The sequence below is a fragment of the Cucurbita maxima genome, unplaced genomic scaffold (genome assembly GCF_002738345.1).
Source record: "Cucurbita maxima cultivar Rimu unplaced genomic scaffold, Cmax_1.0 Cma_Scf00018, whole genome shotgun sequence".
In the NCBI taxonomy this organism is placed as follows: domain Eukaryota; kingdom Viridiplantae; phylum Streptophyta; class Magnoliopsida; order Cucurbitales; family Cucurbitaceae; genus Cucurbita; species Cucurbita maxima.
In genome coordinates this window covers 1,493,580-1,513,386 of record NW_019272034.1, presented here as the reverse complement: position 1 = coordinate 1,513,386, position 19,807 = coordinate 1,493,580, and the positions used below count along the sequence as shown (strand labels likewise).

Below are 19,807 nucleotides of genomic sequence, written 5' to 3'. Positions count from 1 at the left end.
CCCCCCCACCCCAAAAAAAAATCCCTTGGATGCATGGTAAACCATAATTTCTTTGTTTCTCTCTCTTACATGCAAAGATATAAAACCACAATCACATTGTTCTGGCCTCCAAGAATTATTTCTCCAAAGAGATTGTGCATATATTCATATCCTTGGAAAAGAGGTTAAATAATAAATTTAGTCTATAAACCTTGAGCCTTGTGTCTATTTAGCCCATAAACTATCCAATTTTCAAATTGCTTTCGAATTTTTAAAAAATCATAGATTAGTAGACACAAATTTGAAATTGTATGGTTTCATTAGACTTAAAATTCAAATTTATATCGAATATGTCAATTAATTTAGAATTTTCATAGATATATTCATCATCAAATTGAAAATTTTGTGATCTTAGCACACAGTTGAAAGTTCATGGATCAAATAGACAGAAACCTCAGAGTTCAAGGACTTACAAGCATAAAATCATACTGTTGCGATTTAACAGAATGCCTAAAAAGACTATAACTTTCACTAATCCAACTTAGTAAAAAGGAGGCAATCGTGATAAGCAATAACAAGCAATGTGTGGTAAGCTGTTCACTTTAAGAAAAAGGAGATAACCCGTCCTCTAATTATCCGAGTAACAAAAAATGTAAGAAGCTTAGACTGAGAGCTCCACCCTGCTTTTATAAAACATTCATTCTTGTTAATGATAACTCTAAAACATACATCAAAAGATTGAGAAACAATGTGAAACTCGAACTGGAAGCCACAGAACCTTCTTATTTTCATTGATACGACTCAACCTTTCCCTAATCGATCACTAGCTCCTAAAGCCTCGAAAATCGAAGTAATCACAATTTAAGTTCCTACAGAAATTTTGTAGTTGTATAGAAAAACAGATCTAAACCAAATCTCAGGCAACCGCCTCCGGATGCGATGTTGAAAACATGAGCCAAGGTCGCATTAGGCATCAGAGGCTCGAAGAATCAAAGAACCACACATCTAATCCCTATTCAGGCAATTAATCTAACTTATACATGAAAAATTGGAGGAAAAACAAAACAGACGTGAAAAAAAGTAAGGGAAATGGAAGGTCTCACCTCCTTGGAATGGTGGAGGCACTCCAGGTAATCTTCACGGAGTAGAGCACAGTCCTTTGGTTCTCGGCAGCGGGACATACAATCGCTGAAGTCAATCCAGAAATCGTAGCATCGGCCCTTGTTCCCGGTGATTCCCCAGCCTGAAGCCATCTTATGAATCTCTCGAGGTTACCACTGAATCGGAGTCTCTGGTTTGCGAGTTATGTTCGGTGTGACTCGAGCCGTTGTGACGGAGTGGAAATTTGCGACTAAAATTACCCGACTATAATGGATTTTTGTTCGGGTTTTGCGGGAAATTGGGGCAAAAAAGTAATTTTATTTTAAATTTACTAAATTGCATAACATCCCAATCAACTATATACTTAATTATTGATTTCTTTCTTCTTCTTTTTTATAATAAAAAATCAACGGGTAAATTATTATTATTATTAAAAAATAAAAAATATATCAAAATTCCATTTTTGCCCCCAATTCACTGCAAAACCCATTGATTATCTGTGGTGGCGTTGTTTTTAGCATCAAGGTAGAGGAGACTATCGACACCAGCTCGTAACAGTCGGAGAAGACAAAATGTGGTGTTGAAAGGAGAAGGGTTCGATCGTGATACCTATGAACCCAATAGACATGATCCCCAAACACGAGAGGTCAACAAAACAATTTATCTCGAGTCAATTTATAACTCTTTATCCTTATTTTGAGTTCAATTATTGTCGTCGTCATATAATTATAGTCAATTGGTTTTGTAACAACTCGACTTATCATATAAGTAGCGGTCAGGACCGTTACAAATGGTATCAAAGTCAAACACCGGACGATGTGCCAGCCTTCTGACTGTTCTCCAAAGGGGCTAGACACGAGGCGGTGTGCCAGTAAGAATCCTAGCTCCAAGGGGGTGGTCTCACATTGATCGAAGGAAGGAAAGAATGCCAGCGATGACGCTGGTCCCTGAAGGGGGGTGGATTATGATGTCTCGTATTGGTTAGGAGGAGAATAACCACTCTTATAAAGGTGTAGAAACCTTTCCGTAGCAGACGCATTTTAAAACGTTAAAGGGAAGCCCAAAAAGAAAGCAAATATTTGCTAGTAGTGGATATGAGCCATTACAGGTTCTGAAAATGTACCAGCAGTCATCAAATTTTTTTTTACCATAAAATAATAAAATGAACAATACAAATAGCGAGTCGATCAAATCGACACTTAGTAGAAACATAGTCCAAATAATCACAAATATATACACAACGTGCATGTTCTATAAATATGAACAACGTGTTATATTTATGCTTATGTAAGACTTGTTATTTATGACTACACGTCAATTCTAAATAATTTTATTATTTTATTATTATAATTATTTATTTACATTTGAAAAATATAATTTAATTAAAAATATACTTTATGTGCGACTAATTTTACATTATTAAAAAAAAAGTGAGAAAATAAAGAATGAATCGTGTGATAATATGGACAACTAACGGAGAGAGAAAATAAAAATCGGGGCCCACGTATTTTGCCAAAGCCTTGCGCACGAAGTTTGCCGTACACAAAACCAATTTTCGGAGCATTTTCCGCACCAGAAATTTCCAATTTTACCCTTACCTTTTGGTCAAATGACCGAAGACAAGCATGTGACCGTCGTGTCAAGATATAAAATCCCCGTTCCTCTCCTTCCTAGATCAGTCCAGTAAACTTTAAAGGCGGGAGCACAACGACTACGGAGACCAGAGGAACCATTCTGAGAGAGAAGAAAGACGAAAAGGTTCGCTTCAATGGCTTCTTCTTCTTCTTCTTCTTCTTCTTCTTCGTCGACGTCGTTATCATCGTCGCCGTTCGATTTCTCTGCTTTACCGGTCATGTCGCTCAAGGAGAGAATCGTTGAGAAAATCCGCAAGAATCGCATCACGCTTATCGTCGGCGAAACTGGCTGTGGTATGCTATCTTCGTACTGTGTATTACTAGTGGTTTATCGTCTTTTGGTTGAAGGAAGCATGAACTTACAGTTCTCGTTATGATCGTTGTTTCTGATGGATTATACACACATATATTCTTTTTTTCATTTGTGTGTACTGCAACTTAGCCATATTGTACTCGATGACTTGAATTTTTTAAGAGAATGGGGAAGAGATGGAAAATAGAGGATGGATGATGGTTGGTTTACGGGAAGGCAACGCTTGCTATTTGCTTGTCTATCGGTTTAAGCTGTATTGTTACTAGTTTTTTTGCTCGATTGTAGTAGTTATGGTCTATCTCTGCTTATTAGGTTCTATTTCCTTGCGTTTACAGGTAAGAGCTCTCAAATTCCTCAGTTTCTTCTGGACGAAGACATGGGGCCTATTCTTTGTACGCAGCCTAGGCGTTTTGCTGTAGTTGCCATTGCGAATATGGTTGCTAGAGCTCGTAACTGTAACGTGGGAGAAGAGGTTGGATATCATATAGGTCACTCGAAGCATTCATCGGAAAGGTACGTAATATAACTGTTGATAATTGAATCTTCAATTTCACATTAATTTGTAAGTCGTTTTTGCTTACTGTATTTTAAATTGTATTCTTGTAAAATTTTACCAATGCTTCACGCTTCACGCATCCAGATCGAAGATTGTTTTCAAAACGGCTGGGGTTTTGTTGGAAGAAATGCGAGACAGGGGGTTAAAGGCACTCGATTACAAGGTGATTGTACTTGATGAAGTGCACGAAAGATCTGTGGAGTCTGATCTTGTTCTTGTGTGCGTGAAGCAGTTTCTGTTGAAGAACCATGATCTCAGGTTAGTTCTTTCCCTTACCAGTCCTTGTTAGAAATTTAACTAATTTTTTTTTCTTGATTTGGCCACAAATAACACTCGGGAGCTAATATTTTAAATTTTTGTAGGGTGGTATTGATGTCAGCAACCGCTGATATTGGAAGGTATAGAGATTATTTCAAGGAACTTGGTAGAGGTGAACGTGTTGAAGTGCTTGCAATCCCTAGCTCAAGCCAGAAAACTTTCTTTGAATGTAAGGTTTCATATCTTGAAGAGGTGAGCCCTTGTTATTTTTTGTGATTGATGTTGTGTACTTTACTGGTTCTGTAAACCACATGATTGTGTATGTTTGCTCCATGTTTGGAAGTTGGTTCAATGTGCTAGCAATTTTCGAATTACTTTGGTGCTGATTGTTTTGATAGTGTTATAACCATGTTCAGAAAGGAGTTTAGAACTATGTCTGCAACTTAAAAATATATGGAAAAATGTTTGTATAGGACAAGCAGTGATCTTAGAACGAAATTGTGCTGATAGAACATAAGTGATAGTCTCTGAGTTATTTTGTTTTAATTATGATTTATTTCTCCATTGACAGGTAAATGAATTACTTGGGATTGAGTCAGATTTACAATCTTCTAATGGTTTCAGCTCTTCCACATCTTCTGTGGAAATTAAGCCTGAAGTGCACAAACTGATTCACAATCTGTTGTTGCATATTCATAAGAATGAGTCTGACATTGAAAAGAGTATCTTGATTTTTCTTCCCACGTATTATTCACTGGAGCAACAGTGGCATCTTCTGAAGTCACTTAGTTCTTTTAAGGTTTATATTTTACATAGCAGTATTGACATTGAGCAAGCCTTGACAGCAATGAGGATTTGGAAATCACATCGTAAGGTACGTCCACCCTTTTTAAACAATAAATGACTAATCCTGAAATAAAGGTGATATAAAAGTTTTTAATTTAGATGTAAAGCAAGTGATATGACATCTAATTTGAATGTGTTTCTGACAATGCTTTGTGTTTCTGACAATGCTTGTAAGTTGATTGCTGTTTTATTCTCTATATTTGATCATTCGAGACTTCCACACTTGGTTTGGAATTTGATGACCCCATGGTTCTTGATAAGCTCGGGCAACCGTCTCAATTTTTTTTACACTGTTATTCAAACATCTTGCATTTAAAATTTTTCCTGCAGGTGATATTAGCAACAAATATTGCTGAGTCATCCGTCACAATACCAAAAGTAGCATATGTAATCGATACATGCAGGTCTTTACAAGTGTTTTGGGATAATAATCAGAAAAAGGACTCCGCACAGGTTGTCTGGATTTCTAAATCTCAGGTAAATGATCTGGTATACTGTGTCAAATCTTGTTCACCTAAGTTCTACTCTTAACATCTTGGCTTTTTTTTTTTTTTTTTGAACAATAATTTTCTAATGAGATTCTCTATTCATTATTGTACATCTATATAATTCAGAAGATAAAACATATGATTGCACCTGCAGAAACACCGAAGGACCTAACTTTTAGTGCTATACCCCTTTTGTCTCATAGAGTGTGTTTGGTTTGTGGTAAATGGTAATGAAAGGAGAGACAGGCTTCAGAACGCCTTCCTACATTCGGCATAGTACATATCCACCATTGGGCTTTGGCAACAATATAGTTGGATTTTAGATAATGTATAAATATGAATCTATATTACATTTCTACAATTCTCATTCCTCATCATACAAATAAAACACAAGCAACCTATTCTTAACTCTCCAATTTCCAACCTCCGTACTTCCAGCTTTCCATTCTTATTACTTTGTATTAAAGTGGACCTTTAAAGAATTATACTCTCCCCTTTTCTATGTTTTCATTTTTAGATTCTTTCTCCACTCACCACCCTCTCACTATCAAATACATATCTTTCTATCCATTACTTTTACTTCCTTTTTGTGATTATCACCTTTGATAGCCCCCCACCCACCCATTTCAATAGATGAACTTAACAATTTGTAATGTTACAAATGTGAATGAGAAGTCAGATTGAGGACTTCCATATAACTGCAGAATTTCCAAAAAAAGGAGTTTGGTAATTTGACTAATTTCATCTCTTTATACTGCAATATGCCTCAGGCTGAGCAGCGTAGAGGAAGGACTGGTCGAACCTGTGATGGCCAAGTTTATCGATTGGTACCAAGATCATTTTACCACAAATTTGAAGATTTTGAACGACCAGCTATACTGAGGTTATCATTGAGGCAGCAAGTGCTTCTAATTTGCTCAACAGAATCCAAAGCAATTAACGATCCAACTGGTATGATAGTTTTCTCTTGGTGAAAGCTTTTTTTGTTAAATTGAGGAGCGTTCATAATTTTCATTATCTAGTTTAAGGAGGATATACTTTTCCCTTTTTTATGAATGATTTATTTTTAATCACAAAAACATATTGAGGGGCGTTCATAACTTTCATTGCCTAGTTTAAGGAGGATATGATCGACCAAAACATTCAAACACACCCCCCAAAAAAGCCAATATTGCCCCCAATAACTGGCAGCTACAAAGTAGCCTGCATAGACGTAAGTAAAAAGGAAACTCAACTAATGGAGAGCATTACTTTACAACATTAAGTTCAAATTTCAATTTGATGGAATTAGAACTTTAGACAAAGAAAAAAGAAAGTCCCCTCTCCCATCCTCAAATACTTTCCTTCTCATATGAATGAGCTTTAGTATATGATCTTTATTAAATTAGCTTTATTGTAAATAGGATGCTGTCATATCCATGGATGAAATCCATTGCTGTTTTTCTTTTTACAGTAATCATCAAACGCAAATTCAGCAGTCTAATTGATTAATACACTTGTTTAATTTCATTTAGTTATAGTTTTTGATAAACCGATCTGGAATTAATTAAAAATAATAATAATAGTCTACGTATGTCTGTTGAAAGTGTAGGTGTACACTTATTGACTAGGTTGTGGCAATTAGTATGATTGCTGTTGATCCTCTGGTGTTGTTCTTTTTTAACATTTTGTACGTGTATATAATGGGTTGTATATGGTGTTACTATTATCTAAACTGGATGCACATTGATTTATGGAACACCGATTGTAGTTTTGCTGCAGAAAGCTCTCGATCCACCTGATGGCAATGTTGTTGAAGATGCATTGAATCTTCTTGTTCGCATGAAAGCACTTAAAAAAACTCCAAGAGGCCGATATGAACCTACATATTATGGAAGTCTACTAGCCAGTTTCTCACTGTCTTTTGATTCTTCTGTGCTGATACTGAAGTTTGGAGACATTGGAATGCTCCATGAAGGAATTTTGCTTGGCATATTAATGGATACACAGCCTTTACCAGTACTTCGTCCGTTCGGAGAGAATAATTTGGTATTTCTTGATTGTTATTTACTTGGATTCCCCTATTTAACACTTGCCTGCATTTTAATCAACTTTGAAAGCTATCTGATACAGTATGCAGAGTACATAAAAAGCTACTTCGATGGAGAGAGCATTGATACAATTCCACTTGGATTTAAAGAAATGGCATTGATAGGAAACTTGCATGCGTTCCAGTTCTGGGAAAGAGTTTATAAGGTATAGTTCTTGGTTTGAATAGTTATTACTTTGTTTCCAATTATGGGCATAAAATTTAGTCCTCTTTTCCTTAATAGGATAAAATTCGTGTTGAATATTTGAACAAACTCGTGAAGTCTGATAAAATACAAGCTACGACATCAACACCTTCCAAGGATGAAGAAGAATGGTGTTCTTTTCACAGTCTTGTGCATTCATCTCTAAATCACGTCTCTGAAATGTGTATGGACTTTATCATAATCACCGTGCTTCAATTGTTCTTTATTTCATTTTAGCAGATCTTGCTTCCTTTTGCATCTTTATATTCCTTAAGAGTTTATCCTAGACTTTTCTTTGTCTGCCACTCCAGATGAAGATATCATACATACATTGCACCAGTTTCGACCCAGATTTTTGGGTATGTGCGACATTCTAAGATCATCCAACACTCCTCAGTTTCAACATTCATGCATTCTCAAATGTCACGAAAATGGAGTTGACCAATCAAGTGAATCAAGAACCTGTGCATCTCTACCATATGTTGCTTCCAGCTATCCCCGAACTAATCATGTAGCTGGGAAGTTGGCAGATGTTATCAAACAGGTACTCATGTTTTTGTCTTTCCTATGAAAGTTGTTTGTTCACTAACACTTCTTTTTTTTTTTTTTTTTGAACAGATGAAAGTTATTTATGGAAAAGAACCAAACAATCAGTCCTTAAGTTCTTTGAACAACGGTTTTGATGTCCATGATGGGACCGCTCTTTGTGTTTACTTTGTCAATGGATCCTGCAATCGAGGCGATCAGTGCTTGTTTTCACATTCACTGCAATCAAGGAGAGCCACTTGCAAATTTTTCTTCTCTCTCCAGGTATCTATCTATCTGGTGATGCTTGAAAATTGAGCCAATTATATCCATCTTTTTTCTGACTAATGAAATGCTTGAACGATGATTACATTTCCTGAAGACTAAAGTAATTGTTAGCTTTTGGAAATCCAATCAAATAAAATTTAAGGCTTTGCTTGTACGGGTCAATAAAAATGAGAAATAAAAAGAAATTGGGTTAATATATCGATGCTGCTTCTCAGTATATGCTTCACGAAGATTTGTTGGGGGGTTTTCCCCTAATCCCATAAAAAACTAATAGTATGACCTTTTCTATGGCAGGGTTGTCGAAATGGAGTTTCTTGTTTCTTTTCTCACGATCAGAGTCCATCAAATTCTCCTTCATTTAAATCAACTCTATGCCTGCCAGAAGACGAAAAGGCTCATGCTTTGACTCTTGAAAAATATTTTCCTAAATCAGGTGGCAGCATTCTTGTCATGGATGATGCCGGGTTTCATTTCTCATCAAACTTGGCTCGTCACTGCGATCCATCCAAAATAATTTGTACAACCAACCTTTCACGTTCAGACGTCTACGATGCAGCACTAAAGGACGCAAGAAAATTTTGGGAACTTTCCCACCCCGATGAAACCATCATTTCCAGTGGGAAAAATCAAATTCCCTGGTTTGATGTTAAATGTATATTGTGGTTTCCGCGTTTTGCGAGTTTGAAGGAAAATCTGGTCATAGAGAAGCTTCTGCTACATAATTTCTTTGATCTTCTGGCTGTCCGGATGTTGGCCACTGCACTTCACGGGGTTCGAGTCATTCTCACCATGAATAATATCAGATTTTCACAACTTCAGGTAATTGTTCCTTCTTTCTGAATATGAAAATTTTGTTCAGGATTGAAACTAGTGTTAGGAATCACGAATCTCCACCGTATGATATTGTCCACTTTGAGAATAAATTCTCATGACTTTGCTTTTAATTTCCCCAAAAAACCTCGTAATGGAGATATATTTCTTACTTATAAGTAAACCCATGATCAGCCCCCTTAATTAGCCTATGTGTGTCTTATCTCCCAACAATTCTCAACCATCCTCCCTTGAACAAATTACACCTCAGAACCTCCTTGGGCCTCCCCTGAGGCTCATGGAGCCCTCGAACAACGTGAGTCACTTTTTGACTACACCTTCGAGGCTCATAACTTTTTTGTTCGATATTTGAGGATTTTATTGACATGATTTAGTTAAAGGCATGATTCCGATACCATGTTAGGAATCACGAATCTTCATAATGGTATGATATTGTCCCTTTTGAGTATAAGCTCTCGTGACTTTGCTTTTGGTTTTCCCAAAAGGCCTCGTACCAATGGATTCCAAAAGGCCTCAATTAGCCGAGGTGGGATTCCTCTCCCAACAATCCTCAACAACTAAATGATAGAAACATCTTAATGAATGTTCTATCCAGTGAGTTACCAATTGCCATACATTTTGTGGACTCTGAAAGTACTTTTGTTGGCATTGTTTTGTTGTAGGTTGAGAAGTTGGGGAGAGATAGCTTTTTCACTCTAACAGAGTCATTTCCATACGACGAAAAAAGCTTCGGTGAGTTGCCAGACAAAGTAACAACTAAAAAGGCGATGTTGACGTCTCGGTCTATCTCCTATGTTTTCGTCTTGCAACCACCCAGTGCCGTCCAGTTTGGTAATTACCGTATGACACTCCATCGATGCCTACAGGACATCGAGAGAAGTAACAAGGAGATCTCACTGGTTCGTCCTTAGACTCATTGGTTTATATCATGTGTGCATTCATTCTACGTACGTAAAGAAGCCTCCTAACTTATAAAAGACCAGGTGAAGCAAGGACTTAGGACGCTTATGATCACTATGGTAATGTGAATAGTTTTAGTTTTAGGAATTGGGATTGGAGAAAGCATAAAAGATGTTATATTAGTAAAGTGAGTTAACTTATTCGTGGCTTTGAAGTAAGGAAATATGTCCCCTGCAACTCTTCCTTTGTTCAATTGTTTTTTTTTTTCATGTCATTTATTTGTTAGGTTGTCCAAATTAGCCAACGTTTTTTATTTTTCTTTTGGTCTTTTTTTAACCATTTCGTGACGTTTCTAGGTACTGCACAATTTTGATTAAAACTCTACTTCTCAAATTTGTATTCTCTCTATCAATACTAATTTAAATGTGACTAAAGTCCTAATCATACTACCCATATTTAGAAAATTTGTTAAAATCATTCATTATAGACGTAATTTAAAAATAAAAATTTTGAAATAATAAAAACATAATCTATGAGTTTAAAACAAAAACACAAGTCTCCGCAAAGTTGTAAGACCATGTATGGGAGCTGACGTTTGACCAGTATCGAAAGGTCAAGGAAGTTGGTGACCTGATGATAGTGGAGCAGGCGACCGAAGCCCTAGTGAACGGCGACCGTAACTATAACAGTCCTAAAGTAGTGAAGTTCCTTGTCGGATAAGTTTCGACCCGCACGAAAGGCATAACAATCTAGGTACTGTCTCGAAAAGAGTTTCGATGAAATAGACATGTCTATGAAGATCGATTGGACATAACTTATTTCTCCTCGAGTGCATAGACATTTAGAAAATAAATACTAAAATAGTATTTCAATGTATATAATATGCAAATTACAAACATATTTTATGACAAGAAATACGATAAAAACTGAACTATAAATACAACTATTCTCATGGAACCTCGAGACCGGAGGGAATTGGTCTCATAGTGGCATCTCCATCTCCCTCTGGTTCTCTAAGAAATTCTGAACAATTCTCCTCCTCAAAGCTCTTTTCCTTCTTCTCATCGATCCTTCTGAACCGATGTTTTCATCTTTCAATTCTTCCCCATTTCAAATACCCTCTTAACCAACCCACTTCCCCATGTCTCGCAGACCCCTAGATTCCCGCCAATCCATTGACTCCTGTACTCTCAAGCTCCATACCTGGAGACCCTTCCACCATCTCCACTCTGCTCCCAAAACCCTAGATTCCGATACCCATATCTCACCTCCCACAACTTCTAAACCCTACTACTCTTCCACCGCCCTTCACACCAAGCGCCCTTGTCTCTCCGATCGAACTACCTCTTTCAATGTCGACGCCATCGACATGTCCAGGTTGAGTTTGATTGACGACGACAAGCCTTCTATTGCGGCAGGTCGTTACACGCGATGTAGCTTTGGATTGATCGCTAGGAAGCGGCGGCGACGTGGATCGAGGTCGGTTTCCGGGCGGAGTAGCGATCGTAGCGGGACGAGGCGGTGCTGCTCTGTTGGAGCTTCGGCTGCCCATGGGACTTGCTCAGATTTCCCCCTGGCGGTTGGGACTGATTCGAGTGGGGAGTTGTTTGTGAATGGGGATGCGAATTGGTCTTCTGATGTGAGTGAAGCCAAGAATTCGAGGAGGGAGAGAGATGAGAAGGATCATCATTTGGGAGGTGGGTTTAGTTATAATGGATGTCCTGATGCTCAGGGAAATGAATCTGGGTATGGTAGTGAACCTGGTTATCGTGGTGATGGTGAATTTGGGTATGGTGATGAGATCGATGAGGAAGATGAAGATGCCAGATTGCTGTTGTGGGGTGAACGACTCGGAGGTTCGTGTTCTTCTTCCTTTCATCCCAAGAGTTCATAAATGTTAATAATTAATTGAGTCTCTGACCTTTAAATGTTGATCTGGAGCTTAGAACCACTGGCAGTTTGGGTAAAATGATCGACATCGAATTCAGTAGCTCTATGATTGAATTCTGATTATAGATTTAGCATTCTATGGACTGTAAACTATATTCAAGTGAACGTATGCTTCATTTCTGATGATATCAAATGTATTCTTATCCTAGTTTCGTTAGTAAAATTGATATCAATGTGTGACTCATGCTGTGTTCTTTATACTTTGGATCGAAGAACATAAAAAACGGACTATATTGGGACTAGATCCATGTTGAGGATGGTTGGGAGGGAGTTATAAATGGACTAATTAAGGGGGTTTGATCATGGGTTTATAAGTAAGGAATACATCTCCACTGGTATGAGTCCTTTTGAACATGAGAGTTTACGATCAAAGTGGACAATATCATACCATTGTAGAGGGTCGTGGTTCGTAACATGATATCAGAGTCATGCTCTTAACTTAGCCATATCAATAGAATCCTCAAATGTCGAACAAAGAAATTGTGAGTCTCAAAAGTGTAGCGAAAAGTGACTCAAGTGTCGAATAAAGGGTGGACTTTGTTCGAGGGATCTAGAGGAGTCGAGCCTCAACTAAAGGGAGGATTGTTAGGAGGGAGTCTCATATTGGCTAGTTAAGTGGATTATCATGCATTTATTACAAGTAAGGAATAAATCTCCATTGGTATGAGGTCTTTTGGAAAAACCAAAAGTAAAGCCATGAGAGCTTAGGCTTAAAGTGGACAATATCATACCGTTGTAGAGGGTTGCGGTTCCTAACAATCCACGGTAGAATTATGGTATTCAAGATGATTTATGAACATGGTTGTGATGTGTCACATTGGTTGGGGAGGAAAACAAAACAGTGGATTTGGTGGGAGTCCCACATCGAATTGGAGAAAGGAACGAGTGCCAGTAAGGACATTGGCCCTTGAAGGGGGTGGATTGTGATGTCCCACATTGGTTGGGGAGGAGAACAAAACACCCTTTATAAGGGAGTGGAAACCTTCCCCTAGTAGACGCGTTTTAAAGCCTTGAGGGGAAGCCCGGAAGGAAAAGCCCAAAGAGGACAATATCTGGTAGCGGTGGATCTCGGTCGTTACAATGGTATTTTCATTACGTTCTTGATTCATTACGTTCTTGATTCGTGATCTGTAATGTCTATTTCGGACATGGGTTTAATCTTATCTAGGCGTTTACATCACTGTTATTTTTTCGACTATGCTTTTGATAGTGACTTTCTTAAGGAGCTGCAATTTTGTCTTGAATCTATCATGACAAATGCAGCTATCCGCTCAAGAAATTCTTCTTGGCTGTTGTTAGAACTTACAAGTTCATTTAACTGTCTCTACTTAATCTGTAAGAACTTACACAAGTTCATCTGGCTGTGGCTGCTTTTGATTTTGATTCTGAATTTCTGATATGCACATGCATTGCATCCTATGCAGATTCTAGAATGGAAATTGTAGGAGAGAACACATTTGCAGATCAGAAATCACACCATAGATGTCGCCGTAAGAAGCACGAATGTAGAATGGTCGACACCCTGAGGTGATGAAGCTAACATCGAACTCGAAACGAGGCAACAAACACTTTGAACTCCTGATGCTCTGAGACCTGGAATTTTCAACTGCTAAGGATCCCCGGTTTCGAGATCATCCTTAAAGTGCAGCTTACAGTATCTAGATTCCTCGCTGACACCTACGTCGACTGCTGGTATGAACTGTAGAACACCGACTTCCCGACGCTCACTCACAGGTACATCGGCAGGGAAGAAAACATAGTCCCACTGTCAAGTTATCTTGTTTCACTTTCAACTGAACTCTTTTGTATCTGTTTTAACAGAGCTATGAAAAAGGTATAATTTTGTTATTTTTTATAAAAATATTTTACTGTCTATCATTAATGGACCAATAATTTTAGCTCTAAAATTGAAATAAAGGGGTAAAGTTCAAATTATTATCTATTCATATGGCAATAAATAATATAAATAATATTATTTATCTTTCAAAATCTAAAATAATCCAATTATTATCTATTCATAAGGCAATAAATAATATAAATATTGATGGATTACTTAATAAATATATATATTTTTTAATTTTTAAAAAAGTACATTTCTATGAAATAAATATTTTAAAATACCAAATTAGATTAAAATTTAAATAAAATTTGAGATAAAAATGAAATTTATTTTAGGAAAAACGTCACATTTTATAATTGTATTAATTTTTCACCATAAAATTTTTAATTTTAGATAATTATTGCAATTTTTATTAATTTATGCACTAATTTTAACAAAAATATTGCAAGAAAACATTGACTACTTTATTGGACATGAAAATAGGGCATTTGAATGAAACGACGTCGTCGCTTTTTGGGCGTCTTTGTTAGTGAGGAAGCGGAGAAGCTGATTTCAAGAGGGATGGTGAAAGGGGAAGTTCTAAGCGCCTACAGAGCGTTGCTCAGGGCAACCAAGAAGTCGTTCGCCGGCGATACCTTGATGCTGAAGGAGTCCGCTGCCGAGGTTCGTCGGAAGTTCGAAGAGAGCCGCCATGTGACTTCCGATCCCGAGATTCGTAAATTGCTCGAAGAAGCTCGGGAGGCCTCCCATTTCATCTCCAATATGATCGTTCAGGCCAAGCTCACTTCTCGCGGCGGCTATGGTATTCTACCTCTTTCTTTTTCACTTTTGGCTTCATTTACGGTACTCTTTGATTAATTGAACAAACAAAACCAACAACTAATCAATTACTTGGATAAGGACTAGTGAGTTTGAAATGAATGCATTGCAGCCCACATGTTTGATAAAATGCTTCACCCAATTTCTTCCGCTTTTTATTTAGTGGGACACTAGAACTACTGTAGCCTCTTCTGGGGATGTTCAGTTCATAATTTCAACAGGCCGGGCTTTATGAAACATTGGTTTGGGGATTAAACATGTGTAACCTGTGTTTGCATCATAAGAATGAATAGGTTATAGAGACTTCAGTTTGAGTAATCTTGATGTTGGTTAACATAGCATGGATAGTCTTCCTCAAGGAGTGGAAAATTTAAACTTCAGATCTTTAAAGGAGGTTATCAATGCCTTAGCCCTTTGGGGGATACTCAAGTTAACAACTTAGATGGCTTGTTGTTGACAAACCCAGACTCCATTTTCACCATTTCTTTACCATTACTTTCATCAACATTTGAATTCTTAGTCAAATCTCATAAACAAGAATAAGTTTTTTAAAAACTACATTTTTTCGAATTGTTAAAAGGTAGAGAAACAAAACAAATAACCGCATAGGTGGTAGTAGTGTTTATAAATTTGATTGTCGAACCCTAGCCTCATAGATTGGGATAACAAACTTGTATATCACAGGTTAAATTATAGAGTTCTAACCCATTAATCAAATACATTATAAGATGCTAAGATGTCAAACTTCCTAAAAGTGCATTGTTTTTCCTTATGAACAAAGTCTGTGAATTTGAAACCAACAACTGATCAAACAAACAAGTAAGCAGTATTTATGAAGCCTTGCGTTGGAAATTGAGGTTGTGTAATTTTGTGTTTGTATGAAATGAATGAATAGATTATAGAAACTTAAATTTTGTGTTTATATGGATAGCATGTTATCTACAAATTCATATCAAGCTAGGATTAATTTCTAAACCTCGAATTATGCAATCGAAATCCTTTTCAAGCTTCTAACTAACATATCAAACTTCCTAAAAATGTACTGGGTTTTCCTTGTAAACAATGTCTGATAGCCAAATTTGATTAATGGGTATTGCTGCAGAAATGAAGGCGAGTAAAGAACATGCTGGTGCTACACTAGAAGTTCCTTCTGAAGAGCTTCTGCGCAGATCTAAATGAGGAGATGAGTCGATGGATGCTGAATTTCTCTGCAATAGTTGCTCTAAATTTCAGCTATTTGCTTCACTAATCAGGATTTTGTTTTTTATATTTTGAAGAATTTGGAACCTTTTTCTTTTTCTTTTTGTTTACTCATTCGGAGTCTAAATTTATTTGTGATGGGTCAAATGGTCAAATAAACAAACGTTGTTGCTGTGTGTCACGGTCACGTTTGTCCTAGGTCTGTTGCCTATCCACTATCCACTGCCAAGAAAAGTGCGATTGTAACACTATGGATCTTTTGTGTCGGGGCCATTGGAAGTCCCATTTTTTTACCCTTTTTAGCCAATTGATGACTGGAGGAAGTTGGACTCAAGTGCCAAATTTTCGCTTTTAAGGGAATTCAATTTTGCAGGATGAATTTTAACATCAAGAACAATTTACTGGGGAGAAAATACGGTAATAATAAATCATTTTAATTTTATTTATTTTTTATTTTCTTAAATATTAATTATCTATTTTCATATTTTATTTTTAACAGACAACATAATTGTGGGAAGAATATAGGCCAAATTTTAAAAGGGAAAGGGTAAAAATGGAATTTTTGGGAACATAATTGAAATTTAATTATGTATTTGGTATAAATAAACCTATTTATTACTAATTTACTCACCAGATCGGTCTGGCTGTTTTTAGTGATAATCTCCGCAAAACCCTAAACCCCTCACCTCACCAGGCGCGCCCTAGACTTTTACGGTACCGCATCGTCCTCTCTTCTCCTCGCCGCCGTCGGCACCGCCGCTCTTGAATTGCCATCTTACGCTGTGTTCATCTCTCGCTTTCTCTCTTGTAATCCGTTGCTGGACCGATTTGAATCCAAATCGGTTCGGTTCTTCTCCACCATTCGGTTCTGTGATCGAACCGATTTCCGGATTTTTGTCCTTAGGGTTGCCATTGCGTATATGTGTATTTGATTTTGGAGGGTGCAGGAGTTCTTCGCCAGCAAGCTTCTGAAACTTCCCTTTCACTATTCTTCTAGCAAGCAATGGCTCGTATTGGAAACGTAAGAACATCTTCACTTTATTTTGCTAGTTCTGTTCGTTTGTAACCTGTTTATTGTCTATAGGTTTTGTCTTGTTTTATATAAGATTTAAGTTTTCTTGTTGTTAATTGATTGAAACAGAAGAAGAAGAAGGGGTTTGTGAAGCCGATTACAGCGAAGAAACAGTCTAATGTGGATCATGTTACTGGGGAGAAAATCCCTAAGAGTTTTGTTTTTTCTAGAGGGAAGTTACCTGGTCCACTTAGGCAACTGCAAATGGATTTGAGAAAATTGATGCTTCCTTACACTGCTCTCAATCTCAAGGTAAACTCTTATTGTTCTTTCTTTGTAGTCAGTGGAACTTTCCTGTGTGCTGATTGCTTAAATAAGTTAATGATATGTCTGGAAGTATTCTTCTTATTTGTGTGTGGACTGTTTTTTGCAGGAGAAGAGACGGAATAATCTTAAAGACTATTTGAATGTTGCTGGGCCTATGGGAGTTACTCATTTTCTTATACTCTCCAAAACTGAAAGTGCTCCATATTTGCGTGTTGCTAGGACCCCTCAGGGACCTACCCTTAACTTCAAAATACATGAGTATTCGCTTGCAGTAGATGTTGCTCAATCGCAATTGCGTCCGAGATGTCCAAAAGACCTTTTCAAGAATCCTCCTTTGGTAATAGTCTCAATTTCCCTTGTATAAACGTGTTCCTTTTGGTGTTTGTCTTGTTGGTTCTCTGTTTGAGGTCTTGGATCTTACTGTGTGCTGTGATTGATGAGCTATTTCCAAGCGAGAAGTTTTGACAATTACGATTCGTATCTTTCTCTCATGTCACCTTTGGTTTTGTTTCATAAGCAAGCTCAATATGCAATGTTTTTCGAAGTACACAAGCTAAAAGAGCATTTTTGAGGAAAACATGATGGCATATTGATTCATCGCGCTCATGTAATTAGCTCGGTGAATCATTCAGCTAACATTTTTATTGGCAGATTGTGCTTTCTGGTTTTGGGACTGGGGATCAGCATCTGAAGCTCACTACTATAATGTTCCAGAACATCTTCCCAGCTATTGATATAAATACAGTAGGTTTTCTTATTAATTCAACTGAAAGTTCAGACTGACCAGATTTCCTTCACTCTCAACAACAATTTAATTTCCATGTATCAGGTTAAACTTTCATCGTGCCAGAGAATTGTATTGCTTAATTATAACAAAGACACAAAGCTCATTGATTTCCGACATTATTCAATCAGATTACAGCCTGTTGGTGTTACCCGTAGGCTTAGAAAGTTTGTTCAGAATCATCAAGTTCCTGATCTTAGGAGTCTTCAAGATGTGAGCGACTTTGTCACAAAGTAAGCTATTTGGTTGGTTGTTTCATTGTTTTAATCAAGTTATGGATTTATGTCAATCCATTTTAATCTTTTTTTTTTTCTTTCTCAATGAAAAGCAACCTTTCGTTGAGAATTTGTTTTCTCAATACAAAAATATAGGGAAAATGTTAAGTGGTTTTCATATGGTTCGTTTGATAAGGAGCTCAAGTGAATCTTTGCAATGTACCCTATGTGATATCCAAATCTGGAAAGAAAAGAAAAGGGATCCATCATTATAAATTCTATTTCTATCTCATGTTCTTACATTAGCCTCTGATTGTTTCTTACAAGTTTCTCGTCTGTTGTTTGAAAGGGCTGGTTATGGGTCAGAAAGCGAGGCTGACGATGAAGCAGCAACAGTCACGTTGGCCAGTGATCTAGGTAGAGTCAACCAAGCTTCTACGAAGAGTGCTGTCAAGCTTCAAGAGATTGGACCTAGGATGACTCTTCAGCTCATTAAAGTTGAGGAGGGGTTGTGCTCTGGTGGGGTCATCTTCAGTGAATATGGTATGTGTTCTTGAATACGGCATTTCTCTGTTTTTGTTCCTCGCGTTGTTAGTATTTAAGGACTTGCTTCTATTAAGCCTCCGTGAAGAAAGTGTATTTTCAAATTAACCTGTTTTTATTCTGGAAATGTAGGTGGTGAGAAAAAGCAGGATAACAAGAGTGATCAAAAGAAAGAGCAGGAAGACACTGACAGTGATCATGATGAAGATGAGGATATGGGTGAAGATGATAGTGAAGCCCTGGAAGTTGATGAAGAAGATTAACTCCGATAAGAAGTCGTGGTAATCCAGTTGCTTGACGAAGCGGGAACCGAAAGCCGAATTCAGCAAAGGGGGGATAGCAACACTCTTGAATCAAATTACGTGGGACTGAGTAAGCTTCCTTAACTACTACTCTGCATTATCTGTTTCAGTTTAAGAGATGTTGATAAAATCAAATTTTGCATTTCCTTTTACTTTGATCTTATGAGATAGGGGGAGGGGGGAGGCGTAGTCACAGAAAACGCTTAGGTTGTCATTATTATATGGGTTGTGTACTTAGCCAGATGCCAGATTTCATCCATCTACTGTTTGTATAAATGGATTCTATCAGTAAAATGTTCTTTTGATTACATTATATCTAAGAAAACTTTTGTATTTGGAATCCAACTGAAAAATAGTATCATACTCTGGTGATGATGGCAGAATTTGTATCACCATTTGCCCATCTTTTCATGGTGTGTTTCAGTATCACTTTATTCCGGTTAACCATATTAGATGTTGCAGTAAGGTGATTTTGATTGGGTCCTGAAAATCTAAAGAATCTCGATTAGTTTGATTGTGTTTAAGTCGATTCGATCATGTAAGCTTGTTGGTAGGTTCACCTAAGGTGTGTTTGAGAAACTTTTGCTCTTTAATCATAGGTACTATCGGTATAGGGTATCAATTGAAGTAAATTTCTGGTAGAAACAAAAATTTGATCCGACTTGAAGGGATCGACCATTTTCTCAGACGAAAAATCTCGAAAAAAGTTCGACAATGCATTCTTCTCTGCTGTATCCTTGGCGACCCCAGCCCAACCAACGTATTAAATAAAATGAAAGTATTGTGGGCTAGTATGTTTCGACTGTCTTCAAACTCACATTTT

General features: G+C 37.2%; 5 protein-coding genes across 9 annotated transcripts in view; 4 read left to right on the top strand and 1 right to left on the bottom strand.

Annotated features, from left to right (window-relative positions):
• The window catches only part of LOC111493141 (NADH dehydrogenase [ubiquinone] iron-sulfur protein 5-B-like), a 3,968-nt gene extending 2,629 nt beyond the window's left edge, over window positions 1-1,339 (bottom strand). Inside the window, exon 1 of the mRNA XM_023142766.1 lies at window positions 1,083-1,339. Coding sequence (XP_022998534.1) covers window positions 1,083-1,232 — 150 coding nt within the window. The 5' untranslated portion in view covers window positions 1,233-1,339. The remainder of the gene's footprint in view (window positions 1-1,082) is intronic.
• A 1,430-nt stretch (window positions 1,340-2,769) lies between these two features.
• LOC111493135 (DExH-box ATP-dependent RNA helicase DExH8) lies at window positions 2,770-10,218 on the top strand. 4 transcript variants are annotated; one of them, XM_023142756.1, is made up of 14 exons: window positions 2,770-3,008; window positions 3,363-3,540; window positions 3,668-3,841; window positions 3,946-4,093; window positions 4,413-4,715; window positions 5,018-5,164; window positions 5,946-6,126; window positions 6,926-7,410; window positions 7,488-7,632; window positions 7,760-7,992; window positions 8,067-8,258; window positions 8,556-9,080; window positions 9,755-10,011; window positions 10,208-10,218. In XM_023142756.1, the coding sequence occupies exons 1-13, from the start codon at window positions 2,849-2,851 to the stop codon at window positions 10,001-10,003; spliced, it is 3,120 nt and encodes a 1,039-aa protein (XP_022998524.1). In that variant the 5' UTR covers window positions 2,770-2,848; the 3' UTR covers window positions 10,004-10,011; window positions 10,208-10,218. The 4 variants fall into 4 exon arrangements, with proteins under 4 accessions (XP_022998524.1, XP_022998525.1, XP_022998526.1 ...); XM_023142757.1 differs by having other exon boundaries at window positions 10,202-10,218; XM_023142758.1 differs by lacking the exon at window positions 10,208-10,218 and having other exon boundaries at window positions 6,926-7,203; window positions 7,288-7,410; window positions 9,755-10,190.
• A 730-nt stretch (window positions 10,219-10,948) lies between these two features.
• Window positions 10,949-13,697, top strand: LOC111493139. 2 transcript variants are annotated; one of them, XM_023142763.1, is made up of 3 exons: window positions 10,949-11,848; window positions 13,206-13,277; window positions 13,367-13,697. In XM_023142763.1, the coding sequence occupies exons 1-3, from the start codon at window positions 11,134-11,136 to the stop codon at window positions 13,471-13,473; spliced, it is 894 nt and encodes a 297-aa protein (XP_022998531.1). In that variant the 5' UTR covers window positions 10,949-11,133; the 3' UTR covers window positions 13,474-13,697. The 2 variants fall into 2 exon arrangements, with proteins under 2 accessions (XP_022998531.1, XP_022998532.1); XM_023142764.1 differs by lacking the exon at window positions 13,206-13,277 and having other exon boundaries at window positions 10,951-11,848.
• A 580-nt stretch (window positions 13,698-14,277) lies between these two features.
• LOC111493140 (mitochondrial zinc maintenance protein 1, mitochondrial) lies at window positions 14,278-16,150 on the top strand. Its single transcript, XM_023142765.1, has 2 exons — window positions 14,278-14,584; window positions 15,704-16,150. The coding sequence occupies exons 1-2, from the start codon at window positions 14,344-14,346 to the stop codon at window positions 15,778-15,780; spliced, it is 318 nt and encodes a 105-aa protein (XP_022998533.1). The 5' UTR covers window positions 14,278-14,343; the 3' UTR covers window positions 15,781-16,150.
• Window positions 16,151-16,437: 287 nt separating this feature from the next.
• Window positions 16,438-19,389, top strand: LOC111493137 (peter Pan-like protein). Its single transcript, XM_023142761.1, has 7 exons — window positions 16,438-16,822; window positions 16,943-17,125; window positions 17,247-17,477; window positions 17,792-17,884; window positions 17,970-18,157; window positions 18,489-18,682; window positions 18,815-19,389. Exons 1-7 carry the CDS (start codon window positions 16,805-16,807, stop codon window positions 18,943-18,945), a joined length of 1,038 nt encoding a protein of 345 aa, XP_022998529.1. The 5' UTR covers window positions 16,438-16,804; the 3' UTR covers window positions 18,946-19,389.
• The last annotated feature ends 418 nt before the right edge of the window (window positions 19,390-19,807 follow it).

What these genes read in the sequence shown, in the direction of transcription:
- LOC111493135 (XM_023142756.1), top strand. Translation starts at nt 2,849, where the DNA reads ATGGCTTCTTCTTCTTCTTCTTCTTCTTCTTCTTCGTCGACGTCGTTA. An exon ending in TTGAAGAACCATGATCTCAG is followed by an intron (nt 3,842 to 3,945) that starts GTTAGTTCTTTC and finishes AAATTTTTGTAG; the next exon opens with GGTGGTATTGATGTCAGCAA. An exon ending in TCTGGATTTCTAAATCTCAG is followed by an intron (nt 5,165 to 5,945) that starts GTAAATGATCTG and finishes AATATGCCTCAG; the next exon opens with GCTGAGCAGCGTAGAGGAAG.
- LOC111493139 (XM_023142763.1), top strand. Translation starts at nt 11,134, where the DNA reads ATGTCTCGCAGACCCCTAGATTCCCGCCAATCCATTGACTCCTGTACT. An exon ending in GTGGGGTGAACGACTCGGAG is followed by an intron (nt 11,849 to 13,205) that starts GTTCGTGTTCTT and finishes TGACAAATGCAG; the next exon opens with CTATCCGCTCAAGAAATTCT. An exon ending in TAACTGTCTCTACTTAATCT is followed by an intron (nt 13,278 to 13,366) that starts GTAAGAACTTAC and finishes CATCCTATGCAG; the next exon opens with ATTCTAGAATGGAAATTGTA.
- LOC111493137 (XM_023142761.1), top strand. An exon ending in ACACTGCTCTCAATCTCAAG is followed by an intron (nt 17,126 to 17,246) that starts GTAAACTCTTAT and finishes TGTTTTTTGCAG; the next exon opens with GAGAAGAGACGGAATAATCT. An exon ending in TTTTCAAGAATCCTCCTTTG is followed by an intron (nt 17,478 to 17,791) that starts GTAATAGTCTCA and finishes TTTTATTGGCAG; the next exon opens with ATTGTGCTTTCTGGTTTTGG.
- LOC111493140 (XM_023142765.1), top strand. Translation starts at nt 14,344, where the DNA reads ATGGTGAAAGGGGAAGTTCTAAGCGCCTACAGAGCGTTGCTCAGGGCA. An exon ending in CACTTCTCGCGGCGGCTATG is followed by an intron (nt 14,585 to 15,703) that starts GTATTCTACCTC and finishes GTATTGCTGCAG; the next exon opens with AAATGAAGGCGAGTAAAGAA.